General features: G+C 39.8%; 1 protein-coding gene across 2 annotated transcripts in view; it reads right to left on the reverse strand.

The window, feature by feature from the left end:
* grin2ca (glutamate receptor, ionotropic, N-methyl D-aspartate 2Ca) overlaps window positions 1-27,448 on the reverse strand; it is a 63,591-nt gene that overhangs the window by 2,747 nt on the left and 33,396 nt on the right. For both annotated transcript variants that reach the window (XM_044181668.1, XM_044181669.1), the window contains exons 5-12: window positions 20,168-20,379; window positions 10,742-10,910; window positions 8,845-8,998; window positions 8,041-8,166; window positions 6,174-6,403; window positions 2,588-2,748; window positions 2,285-2,472; window positions 516-748 (exon numbers count right to left, since the gene is read on the reverse strand). In XM_044181668.1, coding sequence (XP_044037603.1) covers window positions 516-748; window positions 2,285-2,472; window positions 2,588-2,748; window positions 6,174-6,403; window positions 8,041-8,166; window positions 8,845-8,998; window positions 10,742-10,910; window positions 20,168-20,379 — 1,473 coding nt within the window. The remainder of the gene's footprint in view (window positions 1-515; window positions 749-2,284; window positions 2,473-2,587; window positions 2,749-6,173; window positions 6,404-8,040; window positions 8,167-8,844; window positions 8,999-10,741; window positions 10,911-20,167; window positions 20,380-27,448) is intronic.

The raw sequence follows: 27,448 nt of genomic DNA on the forward strand, positions 1-27,448 counted from the left end.
ATCACGACCATGACAATATTTCAACAGGTATACACAAAGTTCTTTTATTGCTTTAAACTTTTTTTTTTTTACTATCTTTTTTTTTAATTGTTGCTGCCCTTGAACTTTTTTGGTTGTGACTGCATTGCCAATATTTCTAAAGCTATGTTTTCAAGGATACCTCAGAAGGAGACAGCAGGCTTTACAACTGCATTTTTTTCATGCAGCAAGGCCGTCACATATGTAACTCTTACATTCCCTTCAACTTCTGTCTGCAAAAAGTGTGGCATTTAAATAACTTTAACAGAACTTAGTGGATGCTATAAAACGAGACCTACTCCTTACACAAATTACAAACATTTCACAACAACAGCTGTTATTTGTGGAAGATATGCCAAGCGTTGTACTGCCCATGTTGCCTCTTAAATGCCATAGACCAAATATTTAAATATTGTGGAAGATAATAATAAAATATATTGTAGTAACATAAACCACCTTGTGCTGTCTGGAATTTTTCATATGTTAGGATTACTTACTCTACTGATAGCTAGGAGGAAGTCCAGGCGCTCTGATTTGCGGACTGAATGTCGTAGTTTCCAGTAGAGCAGATGTTCCCAAGCGAAAACCAGCAGGCTCAGGCCCATGGCCACAAGCAGCATGTAGAAGACCCCCGCCATGTTGTCAATGTCCAGCTTACTGCTCATCACCTCTTTCTTCTCATTACGGCAGATCCCTGTGAGCCAGACGGTCTGCAGCTTCTGTGTGTCACCTGTGAGTGAGGAGCACAGAATAGAGACTTGAGCCCTATTTGCATAACACTAGAATTATTTGGCTTTGCGTGAGTAATGAAACGCCCTCCAACCTCTTATGAAATTCATTTGCATGGGATAATGAAATTCTCTCAAATAACCAGCACCCCAGACACAACTGTATGACGTTGTTATTGAATTAGTGAATCCAAAATCAATCCTGATCACTTATTATTTTTTTAAGTAAACAGCAGTTGTTCTTCTAGACAAAAGAAAAGCAAATAACGGCTGCTACAAATGCATGTTAAAATTAGTACAAGGCAATGATTCCCTTCTTTTTAGCTTGTGACCCCTTAAAACAAGCTACTGTATGTCTACTTGCAACTCCGTGCCACCAGTTATATGCGTACTGGTTGTGACCACTTCTAAATTTTTTTTCTTGTTTTAGTTAAATCATTTTTAGAAGACTGCAGAGGTAAAATTATCTAATAGTTCACAAGCAAAAAAGCAAAGATTAGAGGCAAGTCTGAAAACCGCCCACTATAAACCAGAAGTTTTTTTCCAACCCTATCTCCTAATTATGTTCATATACAACTTTTGTAACAACAGCAAATATGTTTGGGAATAAATGTAATGCTGGCCGGATTATGTTTTCTATTAACATAATGAGGAAATGTTGTTAATTAATGTAATTAAACTTTAATTAATGAAAGTCGCAAAACTGTTGTTACTGAACGTATCACCAGGACAACGTATTTCATTTGTTTTCTACCCAAATATCCGATCTTGCAATGCAATATCTGCTCGTATAGTATTATTAGTATTAGTAAACATTTTTATGGTTATGTTAAGGTACTGACGGCACTTGGTAATATGGTAGGGAAATATGGTCTTAATAGAGATAAAGTCTGCATTGACCCTGGTCTATGATGTTGAAGTCCTGCGTTTTGTACAGCCACCATCCACCCCGACCACCTCCCTGTGACTCTGGTGCGGTACATAAATGTAGCGCTTCATTCACTCTAAAAAACATATTATACATATTGCATAATATTGACATATTATGCAATGTGCTGTATTATTCCTCTTACCATCTATTGCATATTTCTGGCAAAGGTGACCAGCTTTTGCCTGAGGCTTAGAAATAACTTAGAAATAACCCGAGGAGCTTAGGTTAGTGGAATAAGTGTCACATTATAAATCACCTCTTGGAACATCCTTTTGACATGCATTTATGAAATGTCTCTCATTTGTATTCATTTAACTATAATGAAATTTTGTATCCTATATTCATACCCATTTCCCCCCTAGCCACTTTGTTGTTTTTATGTGTATGGCAGCTTTTATTGTTTAATATCTCTCCATATCCATTTATTTCCATTCAGGTTTATGGGGAAACTTACAAATACAGATATTACAGCATTGCTGGTAATATTCTATGAAATTCTGCATCTATTGTGTGTGTGTGTGTGTGTGTGTGTATATATATATATATATATATATATATATATATATATATATATATATATATATATATATATATATGAAGAATTTACCATCAGCCAGGAACTGGAGCAGGGCCAGGTCGATGGGTCGTTTCCACCGTGAATCTTTCTGCAGGGCTATGCCATAACCAGTGGTAGCAAACACTTTCCCACTGCCAATGGTCACCAGCTTGCAGCCCTCATCTTTGCCAGCCATGTAATTCAGCACAGCAGCATCATAGATAAAGGCATCCAGTTTCCTAGCAGGGTAAAGAAAAGGATTTTTACTTAAATGGCCATTATATAACTGTTGGCTCTGCTTTGGCTCTCAGGTCTGCTGGAAATATATTTTTACTATCCTTGGCAGACACCTACCCTGTTTTGAGGCTGTTAAGGGCATCCTCTACTCCCTTCTGGTTGTATTTGACCATGTGGGAGTGCATTTCAGGGTAGTTACTCCTTATGTTGCGCTCTGTGCTGCCATTTGGGACCGTACCAAAGCGGAACGGAGGGTACTGCTCCTGTGGCTTTTGAAACTGTCGAGAGAGGTAGAATAAGAATTGATAACGACAAAAATGATTTGTGATATTGATTGATTGCACATGTAATTGAATAAAGATTGTATAATTCTTTTCGACAAAAATATTTGACCTAAGTAATGATCACTGTGGAGACCTTGGCATATGAGCAAATAATCAAATTCAACTTGTCCCATCACCCTGATGATTGTTTTGTGACTTCATTACAGTGCTCTTTTCTATCACTATACTAGCTGTAAGACCCAGATAAAAAGCTTTGAGATGCTAATACAATGACATTCACCACACATTTTTGTGATTTCTGCCTCAACTCACAAGTGATATTGTGCTAGTTATCCTGCTGGCCTCTTGCTCTGTTAATTTACACATCTCTACAGCTCAAAGACCCGGCAGTCAGACACTGTGTCCAAAGAGATCCAAATTTCCTTCATCCTTTTTCTTGTCTGCAGTAAGAAATTAACTTCTCATTTTATCCTTTTGCTTTTGGCAGTACTATATGCATTTAATTAGCTGTGAGGACAGGAAGTGGGACCGGGTGGAAATGCAATCGACAAAATTGCACTTTTTCATTAACCTTATGCAAATATGTTCCCAGTACATTAGTTGAGGGACAATTTGAGCTAAAGTTTGTGTATGAGAAAAGGGGCAATATCATGTCAGGACTTCTTGAAAATGAACCAGACCTCTTCTGCATTCTGATATCAAACCCCAAATCACAAGTTTGTCCCTGAGGGCTTTTACATTCTGTACAGCATACAAAAGCCTCCATCTTTAGACCCTCAATTCAGATAAGATTCAGAGGAGGAATCACTCTTCCATGACGTGAACTAGTAGGTTCATGTACATAACAGACAGGAGTAGCAGTTGTTGAGAAACTGAAACAATATACTAAACTATAAAGGAGCAACCCTAGAAAGTACTAGGAACACAGAATAACAAAATTACATGTTACACATGGCCAACAAGTCCTGGCACCTTACACTAATGAAGCATGCTTTACAGGGCTCCAGACCTAACCTTCTACATTGGTGGCACTGGTGAGACAAAATAATACAATATAAATTATTATGTAGGTGCACCAGCACATAATTTAGGTACACCTAGGGCTGGGCGGTAAGGCCTAAAATTTATATCACGGTATAATTTGAAGCACAGACGGTAACTGTATGTATCATGATATATTTGCTTTTCTTAAGTTTTCAATATAAATATGAATGGGTAAAGCACTGGTATGGCAACTGCATGGCAGTTATTACTGTACTCTTAACTGTATTACTAGGATGTATTTCACATAGGGCAGAGGTATTTTAAGAACATTTATTGTACAAAACTGCAATAATAAATACAAAACCTTTTTATATTTGTCTATTGAAAATATATATATATATATAATTTGAAAGAATAGAGTAATACATTACCCTATTTACAGTAGGTTATTTCTTATTTCACCATTTTAATTCTACTAAATTCTCCACCTTATTTTAGTATTTACTCACAAACTACTGCACACATATCGGCTCACCCTGCCCAGCCTCTTTCTGTTTCTCTCTCTCTGTATCCAACTGCTCTGTTGACTTTCTTCGCCAGCAGTATGTTTTATAAAGTCGCCCAAAAAAACACAACTGGTGTTTTTGATTTTTGTGAGCCGCGTGTGGAAGAGGCTTGTTGTTAATGATGTAGACTATAAGGCTACTTAGGACCAGGGACATGAGAGACAGGAAAAACAGTTATCTCCGCTGATGATGTCGGGTCTGGGCTGGGCCTTTCAAACCCTGGGAGAGGTGGAACGGGCACCGCAGCATTTTTCTTGACGAAAACATAATAATAATCAATACTTCTCTTCGTGTTGAATTATGTTTTAAGGCTGTGATGTTGCTCACGATTTCTCACGTGTAAGGAATGTGGGAGGAGTACAGTGTCACACATGGACACACAGAGACATGCACAGCACATGCAGGCCTACTAAATTTCAGGCGCACCGGTGCGACCAATGAAAATACTTAGTCGGCCCTTTGTCATTGCCCTTCAAAATGAGCACTTCCTGATCTTCCACCTCCATGGTTAAGGTTGGGTTTAGGAAACTGAAACTACCTTGTTAGAGTTAGGGATGGATTGTGTTCATAGTTAAACGAAACCATCGTTGATTGTTGGAAGGAAACAAGATGCAAACCGTCATCTGTGGTGTCAAAGTCAGACACTTTGTACACCCAAACGTGCTACAACCTCCCCTCCAAAAGGTTTTGCACTGCTACATCAACATCCTGTACAACTACCTGTACCTTGATGTCTGAGAGGGAACACTGATTATTTGCAAGACCACAAGAAGTCTCTTGTCAGGAGAATATAAACATCAGTTGTGTAAAGTGTTTGACCAAACAGCTAATGCTGTTATTTTTCTGGTGAGGACGGTCCTTGTAGCCTACTTTAAATTAAGCTGCCTCTCTATATCTTCACAGCATGTCGCTGAAACATTTTCTGCATACACCTTACTGGTATTACATAGTACAGAGATGTAGTGTGTCAGACACAAATGGTGGATTGAAGGAGGTTGGGTGATGTCAGAGTTAACAGGATGTGTTACCCTATCACAAGGTCTTATAAGTGAAGTGTCTATTCTGTTGGGATGAGGTAATCATCTGCCTTAACACAGCGCAGTGTCCTTAGAGCAGCTCTGCTCGTCTTCATCACTCTCTCCTCAGATACAAGGTCACTTTCTGTGGCTTCATCTTGTACCTCATTTACATTTACTTAACCTGAGGGGTTCAGCACAGCTGGACAAACAGCAGTTCAACCCTCCATTCCCTTCCATGCTGCCATGCAGAATGCTATTCAATAATCTATGGACTCGCTGTCAAAATGGCTCTGTTTCTTTCTCTGCATAGCAGAGTAAATGTATAATGAGATGAGAATTGTAAATTACTTTGCCAGAATCGTAATGAGCAGTGGACAGCTTGGTCTTTTCCTCAAATGCCTCTTTAATCCCTTCGGTTGCCTGCGAGAAAAGAGTCTACAAACCATTTCTTGTGCTGACAGTTTAACATGGATTTCCTTGTCAATAACCCTATAAAACACATCCTCACGCCAGACAAATATGCATTAGATAATACCAGAAATTATAATCACTGCCTGCCCAGAAAATCCACTTCTGTATTACATTTCATAGGCTTTTCACAGACATTCCCATCTAAAGAGTCTGGGAATGTAATTCAATTTCACCACTTACTCTATGAATCCTTTTATATTTTGCTGGGAAAGTGAAAAGTCACAGCCATGACATTGCCACTTGCCTTCATAGCTCTACCACACACTGTTTACACACCCAAAATAGACCACTTTGTGTTTTTCCTAAGCTGTACATCAAACACAACAACACGCTTGACAACACACACAGGACTGTCAATGACAGTGACAGAGCTCTGCACCTTTTTGTCACTCAGTCCAGAGACCGTGTCGATGTATTGCTCCTGGATCATGAAGGCTGCCAGGTTGGCTGTGTAGGAAGCCAGGAAGATGACAGCGAAGAAAGCCCAGACCAGGACCATGATTTTACTGGTGGTGCCCTTTGGATTCTCAATGGGGACCGAGTTGTTGAAGACGATTCCCCACAGCAGCCACACTGACTTCCCAATAGTGAAGGTGGGACCTCCGGGATCTAGGAAGGATGAAGTCAAGAGAGAACATGACTCGATATCAGTCTATACACGGTGGACAATGTTGGAGGAAATGCACTCATCACTGTACACTGGCTACGCTACCTAAACAACAAAATAAGTAGTTTAGTGTTGTTGTGTCCATAAGTCGGGCTGCTGAAATTTTGACAAAAGCTGGATTGTGTTGTTTTCAGTGCCAGTCAGCACCACTGGGTGTGTGGTACAAAATTAGATCTAGACAGGTGACCTGTGTTATTGGTGTAGGATTTCAATGCGAATTGGAATATGTCAGTGTTGTCATTGCGATGAAGAGATCTTACACCGTTAACTTGAAAATAAATGTCAAATGTCAGCAGACCGATTTATGGCAGACAATAACACAACAACAGTGAAGCAGCTGTCTTGTTTGGTAGTGTGAAAAATAACTCAGTTCAGGTAAAACTCAGTTACATGTCTAAGCTAAGATATAAAACCGATTTGATGTCCTTGTTATGCAATGAGAACATGTCAAATTTGACCTTGCATTTTGGAATCATATATGGGATACATCCTAAAATACATAAAAACAAACACCGAGCCATGAGCGGCGCCCCTTTGGCCTTTCTTCATCCATTAAACGATATTTTATAGACCACATGGCTCAGAGATGAAACTGCAGTATCTCAATTTTCCAGGCATTGATCCAATATGTGGCCACTGTAAATAGGCTTGGACTTCACATGTTCTCTAAAGCCCCTTGAGACTTCTGTGTTTTATCGCCTTTCTATGTAGAAGTTAAGGGATGCCAATATTAAAATTAATTCATTTAAGCCCATAAATATTTGCTGCTTTTTTCAGCATTATGACAAATGCCCTCTTGACAAATACTTATGTATGTACCCTGCATTAATAATAATGAAATGTGAAAAGGACATTCAGTTTGTTTTTTGAAATGCGTTATACGGTACCTAAACCTGAAAATAAAATGTAAAGTGTGTAGCTGATTAGATGTTATATGTTATATCCTGCCCACTGGTTTGGATGAGTGACACATTTCACAAAACACGCCTGAGGGAATGTTGCCATTATTCCAATGAAAAGGCTAACTGCCATTTTCATTTCATCCTCATTTGTTATGTGCTAAAATCATGACATAATTCAAATTTTAATGCAACCTAAACTTCCATACGCATATTAGGAATGTGAATGAAAATATACAGTCTTACTGTCTTTTCCAGGATGCTATTCTCCACTATTTACATACTAATGATGCAGTTTCTGAAAATATGCCAGGTTACAGTTGTTGAAAGAGGGTAGACCTAAATTTCGAGCTCACTGTACTTTTACATAGACCCCTAACTAAACCAAAACAATCTCTTATCTCATATAGTGTCTTTTTGCCACAGAATGATCAACATATCAACTTGGCTTTCAAGAGACAGTTGTCTTTGTGTTGTGTATTTCAGCAAAAAACTCTGTTTCTCTACAGTTTATAGACATCAGCTCCAATGTAGAATGATAAGAAAGCATCGGTTTCTTTTAGCATGTACGTACATGCTAAAAAAACAGAACAAAAAACAACAACAAACCCCCCCATGAGTATTGCTTATCAAGCACACATAGGATGAGCAGATGAATGGGGGAGGGAGGCGAGACTCACCTTTGGCAGTGACCAGGCTGCGGTTGTATCCAACTGGACTGCAGTATTCAAAGACGAAGACTGTGATGGCCACAACAGTCAGACACATGACGAACATCATCACCCAGACTGCCGGACTGTATGGTTCTACAGGGACAGAGGACACGGAGCGCAGGCAGGTGAAATATACTGAAGGAAAGGAAAAGCTCACTGAGACACTCAAGATTCAAACTTCATCTGTTGGTAGGGATGAAGAAAACTGGGCAAACTAAAACAAAGGCAAATTTTTCTACCATCATGAATTTACAGTATGTCATATCAGCATTAAAGGCAACGAAATTCTATTCCACAAATGAAAAGCCTGTAAGACTTTCGTTTATAGCACATAATGTAATTATCAATCAATTAATGAATCAATGAAACAACTGTAAATGAGCCAGAAGGCCAAGAGGACAAAAATAAAAATAAATAAGATAAAATTGATTACAAATTATTAAACATTTTAAAAATATATAAGCATTAAAAGTGATACAAAGCATAAAAAGCACACAAAAGACAATACACACACAGAAAAGTAAAAAGTAACCAGTAGAGAGGTGAAAGGACATGAGGGGAGGGGGGGAAGAGAAAGGAGAGTGCTTTGCAACAAAGGTCCCCGGCTGGAACGAACTAGTTCCATTACAATCACAGTATGCGGTATGTGACTTAACCAGTAGGCCACCACAGTGCCCAATGAGAAGCTAAGTTGAGCACATTTTTTCAAGCAAAGCCAAAAACATCCACAGCCTTATGTCATCATTACTTCAGAGAAGCACAGTTTCTCACCTAAAAAGGCAGAAGGTGAGACAGTCCCGTTACTTCTGGCCACCATCACACTGATCCCTGTCTCCACAAACGGCACTGAGAAGTCAATAATCTCAGAGCGCTCTTCGTTTATGGTCAGCGAGCCGATGGCCATGTCTGCCCGTTTGTAGAACACCTGTGGCGGGAGGAAAGTTAATAGAGATATTTTTTGGGTGAGATGAAAGTGCGAATGGAGAGCGGATGTTGTCTGGCACTATCATAAATCGGGCCGGGTGTATCAGTGTCCGACATAATACTGGACGTCCACTGCTGACCTTTGAGATAAATCTCATCAATCAGTGGAGTCAACACTCGGCCTCTGTCCCTGAGGGTGATGTACTGTCTGGTTCTTCTAGCGCCCACCCAGCAGCTAGATGGACACAACTCGAAAGCCTATCCCGACGTTATCTTGCCTTTTTTCACCACTGCATTGTAAAGCATGATCCGCCATCTAATCCGTTATAAGGTATTGCGGCATATAGCATAATGCCTATTACATAAGGTGTCTGCTGACAAAATATTACAAACAGCAAGTGGAACTAATCACTGCAGGCTAAAGGTGCCTGGGGGTCTGGCTGAATAGGATGTGATGCTATTCTCGCTAATGTTTGAACCTCTCGGAGTTCCACCAGTACAGTTCAAAAGTCCCTGTGACTGCTTTTTCAGCCTTTTCCACCACACCACACCACACCACACCACACCGCTGTTTATCATACTGATGGAGAGCCGGTAGATTTACAGTCCAGACACTCCGCCTCATGCAAGCCATTAGCTCTCCTAGGGAGGTCGATGCCTCATTGAGCACAATAGCCTTCCTGTTTTTGAAAAAAGGGGGAAAAAAGGCCAACTAAGGGCCGGCCAGAGGAATCTGACTGTAGAGATTATTCACAAGGACACCTACTCCTCCTTTTTGTACAACAGTCCCTCCCTCACCCACCGCAGTCACCTTGGTACCTATTCATGTACTCAATAATCTTGACTTCAAATTTCTTTTCCTTTTTTATGTTTTTTTAAAAGACTCTTGTCTGACACACACACTCTTACACACACAATGATACGTTGCTACTTTAAACTCATGTGTTTTGGTTCCATGGCTCGATGATGATGTCTTGTTACAAAATAAAATTTTGACAATTTGTGCCTTTTTTTTCCCTTGATTGAGGGATTATAGTTCAGGCAGGGGAGAAAACATCTCACTGCAATGACGAAGGATTAACACACAAGCCAAACTGTTTTTTTTGAAGTAAACCATAGTTCATCAGTGATCAACTACAACCTAAATAACGGTGTAGCCTCCATTATAACCAGGTTAAACTGTATAAGGAGTTTGAAAGGTGTAGATGTTTACTAGGCAGGAAGGGTCTAAGGAATTATACTACTGAACTGCATTATAGAAAATGTAGGTTTTTGGAGTCAGGATATTTCAGGATATTTTACATATTTCTGTAAGAAGCAGTGAAACATTAAAGGAACATCCTTCAAAAACTCAGATTTCAGGAATTATTAATAAAAATATTATTCTACTCTATGATAATCATGAAAGTTTCTTTGCGCATTCAGTTCAGCTTATTCAGCGTTGGACGTGCAAGGCCACCAGAGTAATTTCAATTGACCTTAGAACTTCTATCACTGATTACAGGAATGGCTTGCAGATCTATCCAAGCATCTTCTGATTTAAATCATCATACAATGTTCTTTCCTGCAAATGTGGATGCATGTTTTGCATCTTGGCATCTATTTCACTGCTGACTGTTGACTGCAATGATGAGAAGCAGGTAACTGGGAATTGACCTCATTCATAATCTTGGCAATGTCACTGTGGTCTTCCTGAGTGAAGTGGGACTGCTGCCATGTAAAATTAGCTGCTGGTAGTTCTTACCTCTCCGATCATCCCGTTCCAAATGCCTCGGACCAGCTTGCCATGCTTGCCGTTGGTGACCAGGTAGAGGTCATAGGAAAACTTTATGGTGCGGGACAACTTTTTCAGGATGTCTATGCAGAAGCCCTTACAGCACAGTTTTGTGTACGGCTCCGTGTGACCCACAATACTAAAAGGAAAAGACAGAGACAAAAACAGAGAATGTGATGGTTCTGGTCATCACTGACAGTAACATACATATTTTGGGTGAAGTTTATTCTCCAAAGTTTCATTTTGAGGTCAGTGCTGTGTCTTTTCTGCTCTTTAAGAACTGGTTTCTTTACATTGTAGGTTTCTGTTAATCTAGCCTGCTCAGTTCTCATTGTTATAGATGATGCTATTAAACTCTCATCATACGTTATCAATTGAAGGAAAATCACCAATTATTATGTCCAATAAATGATTTGGGTTATACAGAAATACCAATATAATCAGCTTACTGTGAAATATTGACCAATAGGGTTGATATCTGCAGAAAGGAGAAAGGATAACCTTCAACACTCCAGTACAGTTTAGTTTACTTTGTTTTTTATTTCTGTCATGCCAAACATCCGGCCCATACTACACGGGATTACAAGACACATTTCCGGTAATACAAAAACAAAAGAGCACTACAAGTTAATAGCACAGATGTAATAAGCAAAAACACCTGATATAATGTAATACAGCAGCCCTGCAGTAACTAGCTTACTTAAAGGATAGTCCTGGTTTACGTGTGTCTTATTTTCATAGTTTTGGCCATCAATCCATTCATTATTTAGAGCTAATCATTCTATTAGTTATGATGACATTGTACTCAGTAAGGTAATTTGGATAAACCAACAGTTTATCCAGAATGTCTAAACCACTTTATTTGGATTTATTTTTGTTACCTCAGTTTTGGTCATATACTAAAACAATACTTTTTCTGATACCTTCTAAACCGAAGATCTCAAATATTAAATGATGTTGAAACACAAGCAGCCGCACTAGACCTTTTCAGGGGTTTCTATTTTTCTGGTTACTTGTTATTTCTTCTGGTAACACCACAAATACAGCTGGTTATTTCAGCTGATTTCCACAAGAACATATGACTGAGAAGGAATAAGAAACTGAGAAGTAAACGTAAAGCAGGTGATGGAGCTGACGGAGGTGAAGAGAGGACCAGCCATCTCCTCAATATCGAGGCTGGGGCTCTGACGTCAGGAAATTGGGGGGGGGGGGATTTGCAGGAGTGAGAGTTAGAGCTACTCCACAGGCTTGCGCATTATGTCACGGCCCCGACAGATGGACGGACAGCTGGGCGGACCAAAACAAATCTGACATAAATGAATCTCACACAAACAATGGCAGACAGGAGTGAAACTCATTGCTGGATTATTTAGACTGGATAAAGGCAACTTGGACAACAACTTGGACAAGTCTTATAATAAAGTCGTAAATGAGCACTTAAAACATCGATATGTCATTGCCAAACTAAAGGCTCAGTCCGGGATTCATTATAGGTTTACAGTGCAAACCTGTAGTTAAACCAGTTATTGTTTTTAGAGGGCTTAGGTGCTGTTCAGCCTTTGGGTGTTGCGGTGGGGGGTTTGACTTGAAACTATGCAATTTCATTTTGGACCATTATTATTACTATAAATAACGCCCAAAAAGCTTAAGGACAAAACTTGCTACAGTTAAATAATAATTTTATTTTTTACACATATCACAGCAAGTCTAGTTATTTTAACATCTAATTATTTTACAAAAAGGAGCTTGCTAATGATAATAATAATAAAAATAGAAAATTAGCATTTATAACATAGGCATAGTACTTAAGCGACAGTCTTCTTGTCAGGGCTCCAGGGTGCGAACACTTATCGAGAGGGCTCGGCTGCTTCACTGTTGTGAATTATGCTAGCTAGCTAGCTTGATAGCTGATATTCACAATATTTAAAATGATAGATAAATATACCTTTTGTTTTCTGAGACGCTGTGCATTGGCTGGGAAAAGGTGAGAGAGGGAGGAAGATAGCGTAGATGACAGTGTTACGTTTAGCTACTCACCAAAATCTTCGGTGATTCCAGCCCACTGTGACCGGGATCAGACGGACCGTCTCCACATTGTTTTTACTTTTACATTCATACGGCTCAGGCGGGGCGCAAAGACATGTCAGGGAAAACCCTGCATTTGCATTTTCCATTTTTATTCAGTAGACCTTCTTTAATGTAAACTAGGTTTGGGCAATGTGACAATATTTGCCGGGGTCAATGTAAATTTGCCAACTGTCAGAGAATTTGTGTGTGTCTGGAGGGATTCAGGGATGCATCGCAGTAATATTTATTTTTATATGTATCTGCTTACATTTTCAATATTAAAACATTTATTAGGGCTGCAACTAACCATTATTACGATTATTTACATTATTATTTCATTATTGATTAATCTGCCAAATATTTTCTTGATTAATCAGTTGATTGTTTGGTCTATAAGACATCAGAAAACTCTGACAAATTCCCATCACAATTTCCAAGAACTCAAAGTGACATCATCAAATGTAATGTTTTGTCCAACCAACAGTCCAAAACCTTAAGATATTAAGTTTACAATGATACAAACAGCAGCAAATCTTCATATAATATCAAATGTCATCAAACAAATTTGTGCTTGAAAAATGGCTAACTATTAACTACCAATAAATGTTATGTGGATCGATGGACTTTCAGCTATAATCTAGTCTACTCCTTTTTAAAAAATGTGGTTGTTTTTCAATGAAAATCTGTAAAAATGAAAACGACTAAATAACATGGTTGCTGATTGGGTGATTGGTCGCCTCTTTTGCTAGATAGTAATGCTAGCAAATTGTTACTTAGTATTGCTACTGATTCTTAAGATTAAGACTAGAGCTTAAGATAAACCCCTGACCCCCTTCAGCTCACTCACTTTACTGATGAGGAGAAAAATGCTTTCAGACCATAACTGCTCTAAAAACAGCAGCCTCTTCTTGTTCTGTAGTGTTTTAGACTAACACTTACACCTGTCCTTCCCTGCCCTCACTGTTTGTCCTCACATCTCCCTCTCTTCCAAAGAACAAACAGTTTGACCCAGACTTGGATGTGGTGTGGACTACAGTATGCAAAATCGTTTTAATGAGAACATACGCCTGTGTAATACCTACCACATGCCAGGCTGCCTGAGTGACAGAGCGTGCCTGCTTACATACAGTACTGATCTTCAGACAGAGCACGCAGCAGAAGCTAAACGAACAGTTTCAGGCTCAGCATACCAAATAAAAAAGGCTGATGTAAGGGCTGAAATCAATTCCCCTTACTTATCAGCAGGATTACCAAGAACGTGGGGATGAAAATGTCCTTCAGTTTCACACTAACGGGATGACGCCAGTGGTGTGAGTCAGGAAGAAGGGGGAAAACAGAGTCTAGTGCATAGTAAAACATCCTGTACTCTGCTCCGATTTAGAGAAAAAGGTGTTCAACAAGAGTCTGGATTGCTATTTGTGTGTGTGTGTGCGTGTGCGCACTATGAAAGTGTGTAAGGAGGAATGTGAACACTGCTTTTTCAGGGAATGTACACAGTGGCGCAAAATGATTAGTTAATGAATTTCAGAGTCAAAATCAAAAGGCAGAAAATTGAATAGCCAATCATTTTGATAATTGATTCACTTCTACATGTTAACATAAGGGTGTAATGTGCATAAATAAGTCTCTTTTAGGGGCAAAATAACTGAATTAGATTTCTAACAGACCTATGTGAAGCCCAGATGATGCTTATGCTCCTCAGTCTGCGGTCATGTTAATGATTAATGCTGGGACCAGACAACATGGTATTTTATTGTCTTTTGAGCTGGTCAGTGTCAGATTAGCAATCAGAGTCATACATAGTCACAGATGCTGCATCGGCTGTCTTCCACTATGTCACACCACATGTAATAAAATGAGCAGTTGTCTTGCCTGACACTTGTTCTTTTTGGTTCATAATTACTTTAATGGGCTTATATCGTGTAGTCTGATCCCGGCATCAGAGCTGAAAAAGTACTTCAACATTTATTTGAGCAGTCTGTCCCCTAATTCTGCAAATAAAAGGAAATGTGAGGTTCAATTCAGAGATTTTGGCTGCTTTGGATGATTGGTTAGAAAGGTCTGCAGTGATCTCAGAATTATAAGTTAGAATTAGGTTTCTTGTGTTCTTCGTGTGACAAGATATACATTTGGTGTAAAGATCTAAATGACCTTTGAAAACGTCAGAATCTGCACTGGTAGCATACTTTGGCCACATATTTCTATGTAGATTCATAAACGTGAGAATAATCTTGGTTAGTAATAAAATCAATCATTAGTTGTAGATAAAGTTTACAATACTAATACAGGCCACTGCACCTAGAAGAGCCCGTTGTGTGGTGAGGCTGAGTTTTTCCATGAATTAAGGCACTACTGTGTGTGGGGGATCTATTTCTAAAACTCTAAAAGTGTCAGAGTGGCCGTCTTTCCTTGAAGTCAGCTTGGCAGGATCATTTTAGGCAGACTTGACGATCCATTTTGAGAGGTTGTGGTCCACCATTAAATGTCTATTTGCTTTCAGAGAAACCAAAACAAACACACCTTTATAGCACATAAGGTGGGCTGTGTGAGGTGGTGCAGCAGCGAACTAGTGAGCCATGGGCGCAATGCAGAGAGCACTAATGACACGTCACCCCTAACCTCCCCCAGACCTTCAGTTTAATGGACTCTGCACCCACACATCAGGACCAGGAGGCAATGAGACGATCAGACGAGGTGGCAAGCAGGCAGAGCCGAGCCACAACATACAGAAACAAATTAACACTTTAGAGGAAAACGAGGCTGCCCCAGCAGACGGCGAGTAAACACAGTGGTCCCAACATCCCCCGTCTCAGCAGCTGCCAGAGTTCAAGGCTGCCAGTTGCATTACAATGGGTCTTTGGGAATTGTTGCAAATGCTTGTGTGAGGTAATTTATTCAAAGTGTGGACATTCTTAGAATAATGTTTTGAAGCTGCTCTATGGATGGTGACAGGCAGACAGTTATTTCAGTGTGTGTGTGTGTGTGTGTGCGCGCTATTCTGTCAGCGGCCATCTGTGTGGATGTCTGTATCTCTTCTCAAGAAAATTTAAAGAGTCTCACTGAGAAGCCCTTGAAATATTCACCTCTTAAACCAGTTGTAAAGCTGCGCCAGGTGACTTTTTTATGTAAAATGATTAGCCAAAATCAAATTAGAGGCTGCGGAGTAGAAGTCTCACTCCATTCCCCCAGCTGTGAGGCTGCAGATTTGCCAAATCTGAAATGCAAACTTTTCCCAGCTGCTGGGACCAGAAGGGGTCACAAAAGGAATTTTATGGGTCGCAAGATTAAAAAAAAAAAAAAGAAAACACATTTCTGCTACACAAAATTATTATATAGTTTGTTTACTATGACTTTAAACTAAATTGTGTCGAAGAAAACAACTGCTGCATTGACCTTAAAAAGCTTGAAAAGAACAGTGCAAGTCTCTTGCCCTTCTGACCACACCCAACATCACAGGTGTGTGTGGTCTGTTGGACTTGTGATGTAGCATTTTACACAGGGTGGGGAGAAAGCATGCGGCAGTCTTTGGATGGCAGTGCAAGCAGGATTTTTAGTCTAGGTGCAGTTATTCTTTTTACTTTTTAAGTATGTTTTTTGGGGCATTTCTGCATTCATTCGATAGCGGACAGTTGAGAAGTGACAGCAAATGAGGGGAGAAAGAGGAGGAATGACATGAAACAAAGGCCTCCAGCTGGAATTGAACCAGGGATGTTGCAATCACAGTATGATATGCATCTTTACCACTCGGTCACCAAGACGCGCCTAGTTGCTCTTTAACGAGGGACACACACATTCACATTACATCTACAGTCTGATCTCTTGGCCATTCCACTGGAGCAGATTTAAGTTAAGTATCTTGCTCAAAGACACCTCACTAGTGGTAGATGTTGTCTGTACCTTCTAGTCACAAGCCCGTTTCTCTAACCTCTCCACTGCCTCCCTCAAAGATGAGATAAGCTGCTTCTTTCTGCAGAGTTTTACCTCTTTAGGTCTGTAAGAACTATTGAAATGAAACAATCTGAGAGGGGAACATCTCTCTTTAGTTAAACTACTCAGCTAATGTACGTTGACATGCATTGATGGATTATGAGATAATAGGGCCCCTTGACATAAATGCCTTAAAGGCCTCTGCACCGTCTTTGGCAGTCAAGTAAGCGCAGAGGGGAAGTTTTATGATTTCTTTTATCAGATTAGGAGGGCCCAAATTGCATGGTGTCAATACTGAACCTGAATTGTACTAGACCTTTCACTTTGCAATGAGAAATCTTAAAAATAGTCACTGCACACAGGATCTGGCCAAGGCCCCCAGGACTCCTTGGGCCCCAAGGCCTGTGCCTGGTAGGCCTGTTGCTTAATCACTTCATGATGATGCCTCACCAGTAGCCAGCTAAAGGGTTTGGGAACAGCTGTACTAAACATAGTGAGTAAGTTCTCTGTCCAAAGTGTGACTTACCAGTGGGTAGACATGAGAATACTACACCCTCTATGCTAGACTGTATGCAGTATACTTCACATCGCAGTATTTATCACATGACACCATTTAAAGTTACTACAGTTTTCAAACACAAGCCACCAATGTGTGAAGCTTGGGGCAGCTTTTTGGTGCTGTGTACTTGATCCTGTTGCTTTGCGGCTCCAGGGGGCTCATCTACCGCTGCACTCAGTCTCAACTTCAATTATATCAACTTATGATCTAACTCCCATTGAACGCAGCTAATGTATGATGACATTATCTTCCCACGTCAATACCAGCCTTCACCAGAGGCATTGCCTCTGAAATAATCCCCACCACTGTGCTCTGAGGGAGAAGAGTCTGTCTGCAGTACAAAAGCATTGAGGAAGAGAGCTTGAGGTTGTTCTGAACTCACTGGAGAACATGCGTGACTCAAAGGGAGGGGCTTGTGTTAACTGCTTTGGGCTGCTTTAGCCAAGTCTTTGCCAGGTAGTGGTGGCTGTTTGTCAGGCCTCTCTGAGGACGAATGAGGGAACTACACAGATGGTCTGCCGGGCAGGCCCAATCTATAGGATTGAAGGTATTGAAATGGAGAACCTGCATGACCAATGACTCCCCATTTAGAAAGCACTGATGTGGGTCGGCGTTGAGGGCTGTGGGGGAACTTTTGGGGCGTGGAGGAGATTCAGATAAAAGAAAGGTGACCCTGCATCGAGGGTTAGTGATATACCAAATATATTTTACATAGTTTGTCCATGAGAGAGCGCTGATAAGTTCACTTTTCAACTGTCAACTTGTCAGTCAAACTGTAGTTTTGAAAATGTCCCAGTCAGCATTAAAATGATTAACATTGAGAATTTTAATAATCTATTAGTCATTTAGGAAAAATGCTGGTTTCAGCTTCTCAAATGTGATGATTTGCTGCTTTGCTCTGTTTTATTTAATTGTAAATTGCATATTTATGGGTATTGGAAGATGTCACTTTGGGGTCGGAGTGATTGTAATGGGCAATCTCACTCTTTTCTGACACTTTACAGGCTAAATAAATAATGAATTAATCATAAAAACACACAGATTCCACAGATTAATAATGAATGAAAATAATCTATAGATGCAGCCCCAGTCTCACTATGTACAGAGATCTATCTTCAGTTGGCCAGTTGGAAGCGCAGAGAAGCATCTACCTCATCTGCCACCCTTCATTGCAGCGTTCATTGGTCAGTGTTTCTCCTTCAGCGGACCAAAGTGCCGATCGCCTCATTGAACTTCTTATTGACTTTATCTCTTTTTTTTTTTTTCCAGCTCCACGAAAATGTTCCATTGTCCGACAAGGGGAATTATGCACTTTTTATACTGGCATTATGATTTGGTCAGCATGAGCGATAAAGCACTACAGTGCTCCCTAACACTGAAGGGACGTGATCTTCCGTTCCCCTCTTCTCGTTAACGCTATTGTCAGTAATGGGTAATGGCCAGTGCTTCTCTCCCCGACTAATGAACACCAATATCAATCTCTAGGTGTTGAGGATTGATGACATGGCCTAATCGTCCCATCTAATTGATACCCCACCATGCAGCACATATATTTCCCTGATTGGGTCACAGGGTGATCCCTGGGATATTGCACTCTGGCCAAGCAGCCTAATGACTATATCACCTCATTGAGTGATAAGAAGCCACACCTGGGCTAATGGCAGGGGAAGAGCCTCTTAATCTCATACCTAATGGCACTCTCAAGTTAGATAGAAAATCAATTAAGCTGGGCATGTTAACATATGAGAGTGCATGTGGGAGTGCACTGTAAAGGGCTATAAAGTGGGTTTGCATAAGATGGTTTCTTTGACTTAATGTGGTCCACACACAGTTTGGTAACAGCAAATGATTTGAAGTATAAGTGGACAAACTATAGAGAATCTCAAAATGCTCTATATCCTATATACAGTATATTCCTCAGTATTTGGTATTGTATTTGGTATAATTACTTTGGGAGCTTTTGAAATTTTGTTGATCTGAGCAGACATGTTGGCACAACATGCATTTTTTTTTCGATCGAGTGTAGGGTTTGGTTTTCGATAGCTGAAGCCAAATCTGGTTCTAGGTTGATAAAATTCCTGGATTTGCTTTCCCTCCGGGGACAATAAACTATGTCTCTATCTATCTGAGATCCAAGGATAACAGATGTTATCTTCCTTTTCTTGCTCTTTTTATTAGCAGTATAAAAAACACTCAGGCACTCATTTTTACTGATGCTTTTGCCGGTTTAAATGACAAAATGGCTCTAGCTAATTAATGTTAATGTAACTAAAGGCCAAAATGAAACTTGGCTGTTAGCTGGTTAATGCGCTCTCTGCAAGCCGGTGTCTGTACTCGGCCAGAGATCATTTATGTGGTGAAATAAGCAGCACTCTGTAACACCACACTACAGTTGTGTGTGTGTGTGTGTGTGTGTGTGTGTGTGTGTGTGTGTGTGTGTGAGATGGTATGTTTTGGTATTCTCTAGTGATGTGATCTAGTTGCGTCACATTGTTGCAGTCTCCCACTTAAACATTCATGCATATCACCACATTTATAATATAAGCGTATTAACAGTTCTGAATCAGGACCCACAGTATTTGCAGCAAGTAGCTTATGAAAAATGAGGTGTGCAAAGTAATTAAGCTACAGCTGTTTTTTTTTTTGTCTGATACAATATGTCAACTTAACCTAATCACATTTAATGATTCAGTTCAGTTATTGGATTCAGCAGATGTGATAAAACGCTATCAACCAACCCCTAAGTTTAGGTGAACTGACCCTTTAAGTTTTGAGTGTAAATGTGCTCTTCTTGGCTGTTGGAACGGGACTATTCAGTGTTGTCGAGTGGCAGCATCACTTACGCCTCCGTCTTGTTGGACTGTCGTCGGCAGGGTACAGTGTTGCTGACACATGTACCAGTCACAGGGTCCACTGCCTCCACAATGACAAAGGGCCTCTCCTCCAGCGTGGCCACCGTCAGATGCCTGTAATCCGACACCGGCTCCATGTAGGAGCCATACCGTGGCCACACGGGGTATCGCATTTGCAGGATCCCCATCTCGTAGGTCCCCACCTGAAGCAGTCAAGAGAGCAGGGGTGAATAATAGTAGTAATAATAATAATGATAATAATAATAATAATAGAGCACTTGTCAAAACAAAGTACAAAGTGCTTCACAACAAGAGAAATAAAACACCACAGTGAATGATGAAATATAAAGAAATAAAATAAACAGCCAGTTCAGGTAAAATCAGGATGTGCTTTCCGATTTTGAGAAGAGACTTAAACGAAGACACCGACTCAGACAGCCTGATTTCTTCGGGCAAGTTGTTCCAGAGCCTCGGGGCCCTGATGGCAAAAGCTCTGTCCCCTATGTGAATCAACATGAGCCAGTGAAAAATGTCTGCACCAAACTCCAGATGGTCCTGACACTATATGACGCTGATGTGTTACAGCGATGAGACAGGAAAACAATGATTATTTTAAAAGGGCCACATATATAAACAGCAGAGGATGCTAGAAACCGGTTTAACTCAGTCACAAAAAACAAATAAAGGGAAATTGGAAAAATAAGCCTTTTTGCCTTTCATATATCTCTGATGAAACTACTGAGGACATGACTGCGTAACATCACATATCACAACTTCCAATCTTAATACAGTCCCCAGTCCTCTAACTGTATGTTTCGTTATCGCACATCTTTGTGATTTGTGCATCTGGACCTGGTGCAGTGCGGAGACTTTTAGCTCATAGACAGTTAAGAGGAAATTGATTTTTGGTTCACTGGGGATGTAGACAGTGCAATTATACATCTAACCCAATGAAAGCAATTCCACCCCCTGCAATATTACCAATTAGCTCATTTTAATTGGATGTTGTGGGAAAATGAGCGTTCAAGCACGCTGAATACATAATCAAGATCTGAAATGAAACAATTCAAGCTCACTTATTTGAAAAAGCCATGACCTGTTTAGTACCGTGTTCCACAAATTTGCCTCTCTGACTCTTACTGTTTAAATCAGAGTGGGAAATGAAGGAGTGAAGGTCGCAGAGGACCTATTGGACCCCATTTACCCAAAACACTCACACATTGTTAACACGATTGTTAACTTTATGCTGAATTAGACGGGGCTATTAAATGCTGCTTTGGCTGCCATAATTCAGCAAATTAAATATTACAAAGATTAATTATCCACAAAAAAGTATTTAGGGATTCCCATTTACAAGGCAGTAATTAACATAAAATAGTTAAATCATCAACTATCAATATTAAAAAAAAAAAAAATTATTCATTTTAACTGTGGCAACAAAACAAAAAGTATGTGTGTGTGTGTGTGTGTGTGTGTGTGTGTGTGTGTGAGAATTTGTGTTTCAGCTCCAGAGCTCTTTTTTTGTGTGCTAAATTGCTCTAAAAAGCGTTGGTGCTTTGGTGTGCGTGTGATTGGTTCTTGTACTTCTATTTTAGTTTGAGTTTTTCTTTTTTCAGCTTTACTTTGCCAAAATGAGGACATGAGGACGTTTTAGGTCGAGTTCGGACAGACACCAGCACTGTGTGGAAAAAATGCTGCTCTCTCATTCCTTTGAAGGGGGATCACTGTGTCAGCGCGGTGGGGGTGCCAACGCACAGGGCCCTGGCAAAAAACGCACGGCCGTCGGACAAAGAAGTTCAATCTGACTCAACTTTTGCTGTAACGCAGCGCGATGGCATCGGGGAGTCAAATACATGCAAGTGCACATTCCTTGTAGATTAACTTGTTTAAGTTCAATCTGACTCAACTTTTGCATAACGTTACGTTATAGGACCTGCTAGTCTTGAATGTGGTATTGATAAGCTCGGACCTTATTGATTTTCAGATTTTGAGAAATTTGGAACTGGGTCCTTATAGAACCGGGTCTCGTTCCCCATCCCCAATCTTTACCACAGTCTACCACAAAGAGGCCAGCAATGGCAGATAGAGGCATTGGGGAAAAACCTCTGTAGAGCCAGAATATTTTTCACATCTAACTCTGTGAATTAAGGGGTTATTTTGACCAAACCAGAGTTGGTGATTGTTGGAACAGTGGGGTAGGGCACACACACCTGCGCAGTTTAAGTGTCTGTATTTTTGACGGTATTGAAAACATACCTTCGGGATTTCTAAATGCCCTGGTATACCGTAATACCTTGATAATGCCCAAACCTAGACTAAACCATGAAAACAGCTCCAGACCAAAAGTGCACAAAAAAGTATACGGGCTGTCCACACACTGGGCATGCCTATTTTATTTGTCTATTCATTTGCTCCATTTATTCAGAGATGCAAACTCCTCACCTTGCGGCGAAATTCACCATTTTGAGATCAGAATAGGTCGCCTACAAGATTTGTGCAGATCTGAGGAGAAGTTTTTTAGGGGGGTGTCAGTCAGTTGATCGGCTTAGATGCAGAATTATTACAATACAAATCCTTGGTTTGGCGCACAGAATTCCAATTATGTGGTTTGGAGCCTTCTACTCATGGAAATCCCGGGAACCTTTAATGCGCGTCCTGATGGGTGTCTCGTGCATTACCATGACAACAGCAGAGGTTCAGAAACACTTGTTTACCTTCTCTGTGGGATGCTCACTGCATCTCTTCGTTCTAGTGAGCTGAGGAGACGAGGAGTCTGGAGACGGCTTATTTTACTAACTCTAGCAGTTCAAAATAATTATTAATAACAATGATCAATAATGTTAAATAGAGGTATGACGGTTATGTGTTGGTTAACGTAGCTGGCTTATTACATAGCTAGGTAGGTAGTTAGCTAGCTAGCGAACTGTGGTGACGTGGTAGAGAAATGTGACAATGTCAGCTCCCGATGTGTTGGGTTTTGTGACCGACAACACAAATGTGTTCCTTGGTCCTCTTCACTCTGTATTATATGCCCCGCGGACCACTCTGCGCCAGCCCAATGTCAGATTAAACATGTTTATTTTATTATAGTTTTATTATAGTAAACAAAGACAAATGTTTGAATTCACTTTTGCATTTATGTTACTTGTCATATGTAAACATATAGACTAGATGTAAGATTTTTATGAATTTTACCAATTACATGCCTGATAGTGGAAGACTGTTAATAAAGAAGCTACTATAAGCTGATTTCCAACATACTTTTTTATCTTATTGTGCTCCCACATCTATTGATTTCTTTTATTTATTTACATTTTTTTGTTGTTTTACCCCTTAGTGGCTGTCAGAATTAGTTTTCAGGCAGATGCAAATATATTTAAAAGTAACTAGAAATGAGCATGTAGAGCGAATATCTTTCAAAATGTTCTCCCTGGGGACCGTGCCCCTGGACCCCCCTAGTTGTGGCAGGTTTTCTCTATCAATGTTCCCCCCTTTTCTTTACCCCTTACCTGTTTGCATCCATGATTTATAATTCATACAAAAACCTGAACCCGAATAGGTCAGAAAACTGTCTTGTATAGCAAAGTGATTTTGTAATTTATAGTCTCTGAACTCTAGACCTATTTTAGCTTCTTCCCAGTTACTGGGGATAAAATAAATCTGTAGAATATATAGTTTTTCCTTTTTCATAAATCAATAACCCTGTATCAGCTCAGTCATTCCAATAAAATAATCTATAGGCCTGACGGTAAACTGTGCAGATTAAAGATGGCTGCTTCCTATGTGGGAATGGATGTGTCACAGTTATAGGAGAGGAATAAGAGATGAGAAGAGCAGTTTCCTTCTCTTTATCTTATTTTTTGTAGATGAATCAATTATACTTACAATGTACTTCTGATAGCGAGGTAGTTGGTGCAAATGAGAGCTGACTAACATTTAGTCTGTTTAATAGTTTATTTATTTCAACACTCAACTGTGCTGCTCTAAATGGCATTAACTTCCTGCAGAGCTAAAAAAAAAAGTGTCAGTCTGGACAAAATGTTTTTCCTCCCACATAATCTCTGCTGTTTATGCAGGAAGCGGGACAATCCTGTCTGATCACACTAGTCAGTACAGCTTGTCACAATGAAATGAAAAAATTGTGTGTGTGTGTGATGGGGGGGGAGGAAGTGCAAATATCACAATTCTCTCTGGACTTTTCAGTTATTCCTCTCTCCTGCCAGTCATATATTGATCAGTCCTGCTGTTTACCAAACGCTCTGCTCATGGGCATTTAATCATGTCAATCAGAATTTCAAATTTCAGGAAAATATACTGCGATGAAAAACATAATGTCCCTGTGGCTTCTCAGACTGTGAAAGTGTTCATTGTTCATTAATCTGGGAAAAGACTAACACCCCCCCCTAGGTTTGCTTTACACAGCACATTAAAAAATGTTGTCATGACAAGAAGACTGTCACTCTAGTAGCATAGTTCGTATAATGAAAATACTTCAATTTGATGTTTGTTTTTTTGGTTTACAAACCAGCTGGCGAGACTGCAATGTCAGGGTTTGTGCGCGTCACAGATATACAGCCAGAGAACGGCAGCTTTTCAGTCCCATATATCACCCTGCCAGATAACAGCAATGACAGCAACGCTTCCCTTCCTCCTGCAGGGCTTCTCTCTGTCGCCATTCTCTTTTGTCGTGCGCTCCCTCCATCTTCCCAAGTTACTTTGATTTTCAGATTCGGGAGGAAGTTGGAGAACCAGCTGAACAATAACTCTTGGGAAGCAGCACATTACAGCAACTCTATTTGATAAGAGCATTGACATGATTTAAGTTTAATAAATACAAAAGGTGAGGAGTGTAATGTGAGCTATCAGTCTAGACAGTGTTATACATAGGTGATGTTTGAACGTAACAGACAGGCTGCCCTGCAACATGTACAATAAGAAGGCTGGCAAAAAGGCAATCAAAAGGTGGAATTGATTTTCAGCTCTCAGAAAAGATGCCAGAGGCAACAGAAAGTTAAGCACAGAAAAGGTATCGCCTCACACGAAATTGTTCTGCAATGAGCTCAATGTTGTGCTCTGAAGAACTGACAAAAATATTTTTTCCTCCCACAAAAGGTTTATGTGAAGGTCAGCATGGTGGAAATGAGTGCTGGAGTCAGTGGGTGAATGAGGGGACACATTTATCTTCAACTCTGGGTTGAAGTCCCAACTCTGTCTGTAATGTTTATCTTTCACGTGAAAGTGTTTCTGATTGAACATGACCAAAACCTTTTTACCTTACCTTAACCAAACTGTTTTGTCTAAATAAGTCAGAATCAGAATCAGAAGTAAACCTTGTCATAGGACAGGGATGTATCCAATTCATGTTACTGTCACTGAATTCAATTTAATTTCAGTCTTTTAGAGTCTGTGCTCATTTCATAAAATTGTGAAAAGTGACCATGTAACACTTCCAGGATGTTTCCAGAGCCAACTTTCCTGTTTGTCTTTGATAGCACAGAGGACAATGATATTAAGATTGTTAAAAACCTCCCTAATCTACTGGGAGTGTTGCTGGGGAGAACAATGCCCTTCAACGTGCACATGCAACAGCGGGACAGGAGGCCCAAAGAAAAGTGAAAGGCACAGCTGCTTTGGTCTGTGGGCAGATAAAAAACAGCTCATCAGGAATACAAAAGAAAAGAAAACAAAAAAGAGAGGAGAAAGAAAAGCTTTAGTTTTCAGGTGATCATCCTGTTAGCCTTTGTTACCTGCACCCTGCAACCTGTTCCTGCATTCATTCATTTGTTGATTGACTGATTTAAGATTGTCTTCATTATAGCAGTTATTGCTGTTTTATGCACTGCATCACCTAGAAGTGCAGAGAATTGTTGGCAGAAAAAGTTTCATATCAGAAATACTTTATTTCTGATATGAAACGAAGAAGGCTGGTAGACCAGGCTTTTTTTTTTTTTACACACTTTTACCTCAACCTAATAATTTGCTTGCCTTTTAAAGATGAACACCTCTCCATCACTACATTTCAAATTTGAAACAAAACTGAAATGATTTGTTTTTAGATTAGCCAAGCGTTCTCTGGTTCAAGCTTTGGAAATGTGGGGTTTGCTGCTTTTCTCTGTTTTACATATATCATTGTAAACTTGATATCTTTGGGTTTTGGACTGTTGGTCGGACAAAACAAGCAATTTGAAAGTTTGTCTTAAGGCTCTGGGAACTTGTGGTACTATTTTTGTGGATAATTGATAATGAAAGTAATCTTTAGTAGCAGTTTGAAAAGCTAACTAACAAAATGGAAATGACAAAAACGAGATTAAATAAAAAAAGTAATCTTTGAAAACATAAACTATGATAAGATAAATGTATTACAATTTGTGTCGGTGAAAAACCCCAAAACTGATCATATTAAAGACAGAGAAATGCCCAAAAATATCTACTCGTCAGAAGTGGATTTAGCTGCTTGACCTTTTGCACTAATAAGCATAATTTTGCTTTTCAGTAACAGTATGTCTGCTAGTAAAGTTAGGCAGTGGAGGCTGTCAGCCATCTAAATGTTTACCTACCTAGCTTTAATTGCATTTTAAACTATAACTGTAGTGGCACTGTGTTCAGTATATTCAACAGTCACGGCTCATTCTAAATCCTCAGTTCTTCTTCTGTTTATTCCAAAGACACTGTAAATGTAAATCACATCACAATCCGTTGTCCTGTTGTTTTTTTCATATAACTTTTAAGCAAGTCCGATCAGTTCTGTCCTATTCAACATATATTTTGACATGCCTACATTGACTGCATATAAATACTCCCAAATGCCAAGTATTTTTTGTTCTAACAAATATCTGTATCATTGGACCAGGCTGCTGTATTAATTCATAAACAAATATCTTGTCTCTACTTTCATACCCAAATTGTTTGTTTGCTTTTTACCATCACAGCTTCCCATTAGCTCAGAGCCTTGATAACATATTGGAAATTAATAGGAAGTAGCACCCGAAAACATCAATATAACATAATTAGCTTTGAGATGCCTGCAGCTGTTTACTCAGAGCGTGATGTTTAACTAAACACCTTCTATTCAACCAGTGGAGGAAGTGAACTCTCTCCAGTCTGGTGTCCACATCACATTCGCCCCCTGTGGTTAAATTAATGTTTCAATCTCCAACCAAGTCAATGAGGCGGCACGCTGTAGCAAAGGTACCTGACAAAAGTGTGTGCGTGGGTTTTCTTTTAGGAGTAAGTGACAGGTGTGTGTGAAATGTAGTAATGCGTGTGTTATTA

This window comes from Siniperca chuatsi, linkage group LG21, assembly GCF_020085105.1.
Source record: "Siniperca chuatsi isolate FFG_IHB_CAS linkage group LG21, ASM2008510v1, whole genome shotgun sequence".
Lineage (NCBI taxonomy): Eukaryota > Metazoa > Chordata > Actinopteri > Centrarchiformes > Sinipercidae > Siniperca > Siniperca chuatsi.